At 50.3% G+C, this 10,000-nt stretch overlaps 1 protein-coding gene across 1 annotated transcript in view; it reads right to left on the bottom strand.

Moving 5' to 3' along the window:
- Positions 1-10,000, bottom strand: part of LOC105893967 (zinc finger protein 516) — a 39,260-nt gene that overhangs the window by 7,823 nt on the left and 21,437 nt on the right. The window contains exons 2-3 of the mRNA XM_031576600.2: positions 7,968-10,000; positions 1,241-2,740 (exon numbers count right to left, since the gene is read on the bottom strand). The exon at positions 7,968-10,000 is cut by the window's right edge and continues 45 nt beyond it. Of these exons, the coding sequence (XP_031432460.1) occupies positions 1,241-2,740; positions 7,968-9,573 (3,106 nt within the window). The 5' untranslated portion in view covers positions 9,574-10,000. The remainder of the gene's footprint in view (positions 1-1,240; positions 2,741-7,967) is intronic.

Below are 10,000 nucleotides of genomic sequence, written 5' to 3'. Positions count from 1 at the left end.
CTCTCTGTCTCTTTCCCTGTCTTTCTCTTCGGCTCTTTCTTTCTTTCATCTCTCTCTCTCTCTCTCCCTCTTTCCCTCTTTCCTAATGCATCCCCTCTTCATTATTTATGTTCATGTCAGACTCGGTAGAGGATGAGCATGTCACTCATTCGCTGGCTGATAGGCTCTGGGAATGATAAGTGTGCGAGTGTGTGTGTGTGTGTGTGTGTGTGTGTGTGTGTGTGTGTGTGTATGAATGTCACCCTCATCTGTTGTCTGATACGTGTGTGTGTGTCTTTCTGTGTCTCTGTGTGTGTGTGTGTGTGTGTGTGTGTGTATGCAAATGTGCAGTGTGTCACTCATGAGCTGGTTGATGGGCGCTGGGTGTGATGTGTGTGTGTGTGTGTGTGTGTGTGTGTATGTTTATGTGCCTTAGGGGGTCCCCACCTCCCGTGTTACTGAGGTCCGGCTCAGCGAGTCAGAAAAAGCCTCTCACTGCTTCTGCTTCGTGCTTCTGCCCTCAACAACAGATCATGGGCTGCATCAGCCACCGTCAGCTTCACACCGTCATCCACACACACACCCTAAACCCTAAACTGTCACACCACTGCAATATATCTTTCCCAGCTTAAATATGTATATAACTAAGTATATAAGTTACTGCTAGCTAAAGCACTTCGTTCTCATTCATACTCACATCCCATCTCATATTGCTCATATTGAGAGACTTACATCACCTCAGGTGATGAAATATTTAAATGTTATGGGGTTTTTTTCATTTGATGCAATACTGACACTGTATTTCGCTGATGGCTGATGGTGTCTCTCTTCCTCAAGATAACGATTATAATGGTGGTGAACTCTTGGCTCACTTAAGAAGTCAATCTTCAATGCAAACACACTCATGAGCGCTGTAACTACATGCCTCAACAGTGCACACACATACACACACACACACACACACACACACACACACACACACACACACACACAAGCATACACACACACATACACACACACACACACACACACACACACAAACACACACACAAGCATACACACACACACACACACACACACACACACACACACACATACACACACACACACACACACACACACACACACACAGACACACAAACACACACACACACATACAAGCATACACACACACACACACACACACACACACACACTGTACAACCATAAAAAGAACCCAGATGCGCTTCCATACTTCACAGAGCACATGACTCCCCCTCACCTGTATGCTCCATTAGTGGGGTTGTCATGCCCCAGCGGTGGTACAGTGAGGCCAGCTCATGGGAGTTGTAGTTCTTCAAGAAACTCCGAATATCCAGCGAGTCTGGTACCCCTGCTGCCAACGTCTCCTGCTTCGCCTCCCCTGAGCGTAGGACCGAGGGGGACCCCAGCCCCAGGAGTGCAGCGCCCCCGTGTGGTTGGGAGGCTCCATACAGGTGGCTCGCGGTGGTAGTGGCTGTGATGGTGGGGTGTGCAGGCTGGCCACGACTGGCCGGTTTGGCTTTGATGGTCTGGGGGGACGGCGAGGAGCTCTTGGGGCGGCCGTACTCGCTGAGGCCGTGCTTGCTGGACAGCATGAAGCCCAGCCCTTCCTGCGGGAGGAGGTATCTGTCTGCCATACGGGCCCCGGGCCTGGGGCTCGTGCTGGGGGTGGTGGTGCTGCTGCTGGTGGCGCTGTGGGGGGCGCCGGCGTTCTTCTCCAGGGCTCCGGCCGAGGCGACCCGCGGGTAGAGGTCCACCCGGGGCCGTGAGTGAGAGGAAGGGGGCTCGTCCTCCGGCGCGGCCCGCTGGCGGCTCACGGTCCTGGGGGTCTTGCCGGCCGCAGAGGTGCCCGGTCGAGGCTGAGCGGTGGAAGGCGATGACGAGGAGGAGGAGGACGAAGATGACGAAGAAGGTCTGTCTCTTTTCTGGCTGCTGCTGCTGCCGCTCCCGCTCAAGTTCGTGGGGGGGCGCGTGCGCGATGAACGGACATTGGCGGAGAGCGGGGGGCACTCTTTGCCCTTCAGGGCTGGCGGAGGGCCTGTGCGTCTCTGCGACTCCGAACCCTTCTTGCTGCCACCGCCGGTGGCACCCTTCTGTGCCCACTTGGGCACCAGGGCGCTGCTGTTGAGCCGGTGGGCGATCATCTGGTGTATCCACAGCACCTCTGGGTAGCGGGTACTGTGGGCGCAGTATGAGCAGAGGTGGCTGGGCAGACCCTCGGGTGTGGTGTCGGTGTCGGTGTCGGTGTCGGTGTCGGCGGAGGCGGAGGCGGAGGCGGAGGCTGCACCGCGGACCCCGTCGGCCCGCACACACAGGTCCACGGCGACCTCGCAGACAGGCGCCAGGGCCAGGGGTCGGGCGTGGGTGGCCGTGACGGCATTGGGCGGCGGGGGGTGCTCCTCCGAAGGGGAGCGGCTGGGGGAGGGAGAGTGGGAGGCCCCCCGGAGGAGAGCGTGCTTCAGCTTGGGGTAGCTGCTGGGGGCCCCGTCGCTGCTGCTGCGGCTGCCACTGGAGATGCTGACGGAGGGCCGGCGGGCGCTGCTGCTGCGGCTGCGGCTGCGACTGCGACTGCGACTGCGGCTGGAGATGCTGACGGAAGGGCGGCGGGCTCTCCCGCTCTTGGGGGCCACGGGTTCCTGGGCCAGGCTGGGCTCCGGGTGCACCTGACGCAGGTGAGCGATGAAGGCGGAGGAGTCGGGGCCGATGAAGTCGCACAGGCTGCAGACGTATGGCTTGTCCTCTGCAGATGACACAGACAGGCAGCAATGTTAGTCATGTGTTTCTTATAAAGCACACAAGTACCCAAAGGTGTGGGGTTCAGTAAACATCTGACCAATGTTAGTCATGTGTTTCTTATAAAGCACACACGTACCCAAAGGTGTGGGGTTCAGTAAACATCTGACCAATGTTAGTCATGTGTTTATTATAAAGCACACACGTACCCAACGGTGTGGGGTTCAGTAAACATCTGACCAAGTTTAAGTACAGTAACTAAAGGATGGAACCATGACCATGTTCTAGCTCTGCACTGGATCAGCTGGACTATTTATTGTGGGCTTTGCACATATGACCATGTTTCATATCGTGTTGTAATCAGAATCAGAATCAGAATCAGAATCAGAATGGTTTTTACTGCCAAGTAGGTTTTCACCTACCAGGAATTTTTTGTGCTACGTTGGTGCAAACAATAAACATACACATTGAACAATAAACAATACACATATTAAGTTATTTCTCAAACTCATAATAATAATCATGATATAGATGACACATCAGAGGCTCTGTATAATACAGGGTAATCTCTCTAACAATATAGATTACTATCTCAAAGCTGAAAAGAAACCTAAGCTGACAGCAACCTTACCAGGTGAAAAATAGACCAAAAGTCCAAAATGAAAATGCAATACAATTCTTGAGCCACTAGGTGGCACAGTTTCAATACCTCTTTAAATAAATGATCATTCACTCATCACTTCCCCTTTCCCCTCAGCCTAGCGTTCTGGCAGACTTAATCAATAGAACTTCTTACAAATGCTATCTGTCCCAGCTATGACAGAAGTTGCACTTTTATTCGGGAAGTTTAGTCATAGCTATGATGATAACTGAAAATAAATCATATGAGAAGTTAATAGTTTTACAAACACGTCTAATGTACCAAGGTCGTGACATTAAGCCAGCCACATCTTTTTTTTTTTCATTTTATTTTATTGCAATAATATTTTTAATTGCCTTAATGTCTATATTCATTTTTAACTCCTTTTTAATTAAATCCACTATATCTATAAAACACCTGTTACAAATACATGTAGTGCCACATATTGGCCACACGATGGCAACCTTTACCTCATTTCTGGCCTGCCCTGCCGGCACTGACCACGGAGTGGCTAAGCAAACACGCTGACAGCACGATACTCTAACCCTGAGCTGAGGGCATGAGAACTAAAGTCCCAGCAGGCATAGCAAACAAACGCTGAAATATTCACACACACACAGGGAAAAATGGAAGAACAACAAACACACACACACACATACACCGACACCCTCTTCCTGTCAGCGGCTCGCCAAGATCCCATCTTTGTGTACGCACTCGCAGGGAGCCCGAACAATACGCCTATCCCATTCCCTTGCCAACAGAAACGGATGAGAAAACAACTCTGTTTCAATTTTTCAATTAAGGCGAGGAGGGAAGGGCCATCTGGCTCTTGTTAGTCTGTCTGTCATGCTAACGTGCAGTGGCTAATACAGTCAACTGAAGGGTGAACTGGGAGGAGAAAGGAAAGCGTGGGGTGGGGGGGGTGGGGGGGTGAGGGGTGATTGAGACCAGGGGCAACAACACACACACACACACACACACACACACACACACACGCCAACCCCACCCCTGCAAATGCCATGCCTTGTTCACAGATTTCCCATGGAAGTTCGACTCCTTGGTATTCGTTGCTCTTTCAAGGCTACCACTGGTGGGCACTGTGCTCACCAGTGCTGCTATGGGTGTCTAGCTCAAAGCTAGTTCAGCTCAGTTCATCTGAAGCGTTGTAGCCTAACTGACCGTGGCGATCTCCATTCGCCACACCTGGAGTTTTCCCTGACCTGTTTCAGTGCACCACACACACACACACACACACACACACACACACACACACACACACACACGCACAGGGGTGTGTGACCATGACACGACCTCACTTGCCATTTCACCTCTTCTCCTTTAGCTTCCCACCGATGCGTTAACTCACCACCTGGCCTGTGGCAACCTGATCACCTGATCCTTACCTTACCCCGCAGGTTCACCTGATCTACCTGTGCACGGAGCCTTCACCTGGCGCAGGCAGGCAGGCAGGCAGGCAGGCAGGCTAAGGTTAAGGTTAAGGTAGCCTCCAGAATGGCTGTAAGGGATCTCTGTGTGACTTGTGTGGCAGTAGATTAGAAAAGCCATCTATAAATAACAAATCCCTCCCAACCAACAACCTGTAGGGCCGGGCCACAGCCATGGTGCCGGCATGGATTAAGTAACCAGCTGGGGAAAAGACAGGAAAGGGGAGAGAGAGTGAGAGAGAAAGAGGGAGAGAAAGAGGGAGAGAAGTACACAGAGATAGATGGAAAAGACGGCACAACAACATGAGATAAAGCTAAGTTTGTGAAGGATGGACCGAAGAAGAGACAAAAGAAAAGAACAAAAAAACAAATAGAAAGACAGACAGACCGGAAGAAAGAAAAGACCAAAAGAGCCTATGGGGACAGAGAGAGACTCGCTCTTCTGAAGTCACTCGGCTCTATAATAATAATAATAGTCAACTCTATTTCCACTGCCCCATTTTCAAAACATGGCTGTCACAAAAAAATAGTACTTAAAACAGAAATATAAACATACAATTTCAAAGTCTGCTTTGATAGATTCAATCAGCACCTGAGAAATCTTGGCAGACCTTGCCTTAAAAGGGAGAATGCTCATCTCCTGTGACTAATGCCAGCAGTGCCTCTTCTGCCTGAGGGCAGGGAGCACAAAAGCACGTTTCTGTTCTCATTTTCTTTTTTTTTTTCCTGGTCATAATCTGATCCCCTTTCTGACACCCACGCAGCATACTTCAAGACCTAGTATGTACTTCAAGGGTATATGTATTTGTGAGAATACACAAATTAGTGTTGTTACTAATTAGTATCCTATTAGTAATTGTTACTCATTATATCTGTTTTTAAGGACGTCTGTTACTGTAGTCTGTGCTTGTTGCTCAGAGAGTGCATGAAAGGAGATTGATTACAGCAGACCAAATGAAAAGTAAAGAAAAACGACACGATTCGCACTGAAGGGTGGCTTCCTGCAACAGGATGTGCTGAAATAGCACTCAAGCTCAAGCCCAAAGAAAAGAAAAGAAAAGAAAAGAGCATGTTTCTATTTTCGATGCTCAAAACCACCGGGGAAAGCCGACCACGCTCGCTGATCCTGAACTCCTCATGTGTGAGCCGTGAACACCGGCCGTGAAGACAATAAAACAACACATCCAGATGCTCAGATCAGCTTTCCGCTTGAGAACTGGCTGGAGCCAAACGCTCGTGTTGGGAGACAGAAGAACATTGCAGAAACAAGATAATCTGGATGTTCTTTCATGTCAAAACACTCTGGTGTCCCAATCCCTACTGTTATGTCTTTAAAATACTTCTTAAGGCTTTCTGGTTAAAAGGAAGACTCTAATGTCATCTAAAGTTAAATCGTTTAACTGTCAGCTACATCTCACTTGCCAAAGAACAATAGGCCTTGAACTGAGGTGAACTGACTTCAGTTGAACTGAACTGAAGTCGAACAAAGAAAGTGCACCAAACAAACACTGACAGGGCTTAAATCAGGGGTGTTATTCCATATCCTACCACTAGGTGTCTCTACTTCCAAGTATAAAACGATTAAGCAGATTAAGCGAGGAGGAGTTCACAACAAAGGGCATTTCATCAACAGATGTTTGCAGCTCGGAGACGTCAGCGATGTCAGGTGGACTTGTGACTCGGCTCTTCACCTGCCATAGCTCTTTGGACCTTTAACACACTAATAAGGTCCATTCATAAGGGTTTTTTTTTCTCTCCACAGACCAACACGACTGCACAGATTCTCATGTTGAAGCCAGAGGAAATGAGATGGCCTTCACCCTACAGCTGGGCTGGATGGCTGTCAACAGATAAAGCCTTTATTTTTATCCCATTTCCTCTTTAATATGATCCTATCTGGAGCCCAATTCCCTCACCGTCTAGAGTGCTCTTAACACTGTCAACATGCTAGGATAAAAGGGGAAGAAAAACTAAAGAAAAATAATGGGAAAAGAGATAACGATTAAGAGAAATATTTAACAATCAAGCATGTACTTGTACACAATCTACCACACACACTCTGGGCTCCTGCCAAAAAGGTGCTATATAAATCAAATCCATTATTATTATCATTATTTTAGACTTGGTATTTACATGCTCAATGCCTAGCACTACGGCAACCCAACGCGTGTCATTAGGCTTGACAGACAGCTGTAGATAAACGTAACGGGGAAAACAAACCAAACATTTATGCACCGCCTCACGCGTGGCCAAACACAAAACTCCCCAGCTTAAATCTCCAGCCTACTTTGCAATTGAGATTAGCCTTGACGCCAGTCACAAATCCTCCTGACGGCACAAGGTAAATCAGCTGAGAAATAGGTGCAACAAATTAAATTTGGATCGAGACGTCTAGAGAGTGGTGTTTAATCAAATGTGCGTTATTAAAACATTTACACATACTGGTGCGTACAGAAGAAAAAGTAGAACCTGCCGAGTATTTACTTGTTTTGATGACTGAAAATGTGATCACGATAGCATTAAATATTTGGTAGTTTTAAAAATTGAATGTTCATGAATTGCTTCCTCTCTTAACAGATGTTCTTAAAACAAGTTATTTAAACAACAACAGGTTGTTTTAACCTTCTGTAAATGTATTTTGTTCATGAGCTATTAACAAAACACTTTGATGAATTCTATGACCGGATGTTTGTAAAATCCTCTACACTGCCGGTATCTGATACAGGTATATTAGAGCTTATCTCTAAGATAAAACAACCATACTGAACCAACTGAAGCTCTCTCTCTCTCATTACTGTTAGGTTGCTGCTAACGTTTAGACCGTAAATCCATTGGAACACATAGTAGCTAGCTAGCCTCGCTGCTAATAAATCAGATTAATGTAATCCCGCTTTCCTTGGTTACTGTTGCTATGTCAGACAAACAACACTTCCACAATGAAAAGGGTCTATACAGAACCCATCCGAAGCAATTTGTCAAAAAAAGGTCCTTTCTAGGTCTGAACTGCCAAAAGGCTTAAAACCTTCAAAATACTTCTAAATCGGGGGTAAAACATTCAAGGTATCCCCAAGGTATTCAAGATAAAAGAACTTTTAAGGTTTCTACATTTTCCAAGGGAGACAATCCAGCAAATGCTAGTGCTCACTCACCTGTGGCGGCTCCTGGGCCCTGCTTGGCTCTGGTCGTCTCACTGAGGCTGTCATTCTGTGGAGTGCCGGGTCTGCTGGGAGACCGTGAGTCAGCGTCGCCTCCTGAGCCACGCCCCTCTCTGCGGTGCAACCGCTCGTGCACGCTCAGCTGGTGCCGGCTGCGGAACTCCTTCCCGCACTCGAAGCACTCGTGCGAGCGGCTCTGGGTCGACCGCCGCCTCTCCTGCCGGGATGAGGGACGATATTCCGAGTCACTAGGGCTGTGGTCAGGTGACGACTGGCCTCCCCCGACCCCTGGGCCTCCGGAGCTTCCACGGCGACCTGACTTCCTCTCTTGCCCCGCCAACACGTAGCGGCTACTCTCCCGGTCGTAGGTCACAGTGGCGCCTACAAGGGACTCTTCCAAGTTGACACCGTATTCCACAGGCTCCCCCAACCGACCCCTTTTAGCCAGCTGCCAGGCCTGGTAGCTGCACACAGGGTCCAACTCGGAAACCCTCTTGCCCAAGGACCCCTGCTGCTCCTCCTTGGGTCTTTCCTCCATAGGTCGGAGGCAAAGGTAGTCCAGGAGTCGCCTCTTAGCTGCAGGTGAGTCTTCGTCAGCAGCATGGTTGTGTTGTAATGCCTGGTTACGGGTCTGTTTGCTGTGGACACGACTGTGGGCCCGCAGACTCTCGCGGTTGTGGAAGAGGTTCCCACACTTGGAGCAGATCTCGTACAGGCAGACGGCACCCGAGGCAGCTGTGACTTCAGGGTCCTGCGTCACGTCATTGATGGTGGCTGGGGGATCGGAGTAGTCGGTGCTCCGTGGCCGACCTCGACCCGTTGCCTTGGCCCCGGCGTGCGTCTTCATGTGGCTCTTGAGGAACCAGGCTTCCCGGAAGCCCCGTCCGCACACCCTGCAGCGGTGCTCCAGCTCAGCCGTGTGCTTCTTCACGTGGGACTTCAGGAGCCAGGCCTGGGTGAACACCTGGCCACACGTGTCGCAGGTAAAGTCCTCCGCCTCGGGCTCCACCTGTGCCTCCTGTTCGGTCGGGGATGCATCGTCTTCCACATCGGCGGTGATGTGGGCCTTCTCGATGTGGCTGAGAAGCTGGTCTTCGCGATGTACTTCGTGCCCGCAAAGCCGGCAGCACAACAGCCTCGTGGTGTCCACACTCCTCTCCCGTTTCACGCCCCGACTTGCCACCTTCGCCCCCCGGTCGTCCCCCGTGCCGTTCAGCACCCTGTTGCAAGCCGAGCTGCTTTTGGTGGGGCTGTTCCCACCCTCGAGTCCCTCGGAGACACTGCCTTCCCCTGAGGCTTCTTCCGATTCGTCCACCTCCTCGCTGTCGTCGGGATCGGGCTTGATGAGCACGCCCAGTTTGTGGCTGCGGATGTGCACCTTCAGGTTGCCCTTCTGGGAGGCGCGGTGGTCGCAGTAGGGGCACTTGTAAGGGCGCACCCCCGTGTGACGCCGCATGTGCTGCGACAGCGAGCTCTGGAAGGGGAAGCTGCGGCCGCAGACGTTGCAGTCAAACGACAGGGCCTTGCTGCCGTCGTCCGCCTGCTCCAACCCGAGGGGTCCCTCGACCGCCACTTCCTGCGCGCTGTCTCTAGGGTTCATGGCGGACGCCGCTCGCCACGCTCCACTCTTGACTCAGATAGATCCGATGTCCTCTGCTATCTGTGGTTGTTCATTTAGCACCAGCTTCAATCGCCAGAAGGATTGCTGCGGCGGCTATCTGGGCCTGCACATCTAACTGAACGGCTAAGTCTGTGGTGCCGTCACAGCATGAAAGTCCTCTCCTTCTTGTAACTTAGCTTTTTACCTCTTTGCGCTAGAGAGAGCTAATTATGTGTCCTCTTATCACGCCGAAGCTTTCACTGGGTCAGACGACACAGAGACTGAGTTCTTTTCGTACACTTTCTGATTATATTTCTCCTTGAGGAAAGAGGACAAAAAAAACCCTTGACAGATCACTTCAGCAGTCCTTATTGTACATTCATAGACTTCACACAGGCCTTTTTTTTCCCTTTTAAAAAACGGTTGA

This window comes from Clupea harengus, chromosome 11 (genome assembly GCF_900700415.2).
Source record: "Clupea harengus chromosome 11, Ch_v2.0.2, whole genome shotgun sequence".
Lineage (NCBI taxonomy): Eukaryota > Metazoa > Chordata > Actinopteri > Clupeiformes > Clupeidae > Clupea > Clupea harengus.
Note: the sequence above shows the minus strand (reverse complement) of the source record. Positions and strands in the feature narration are given on the sequence as shown.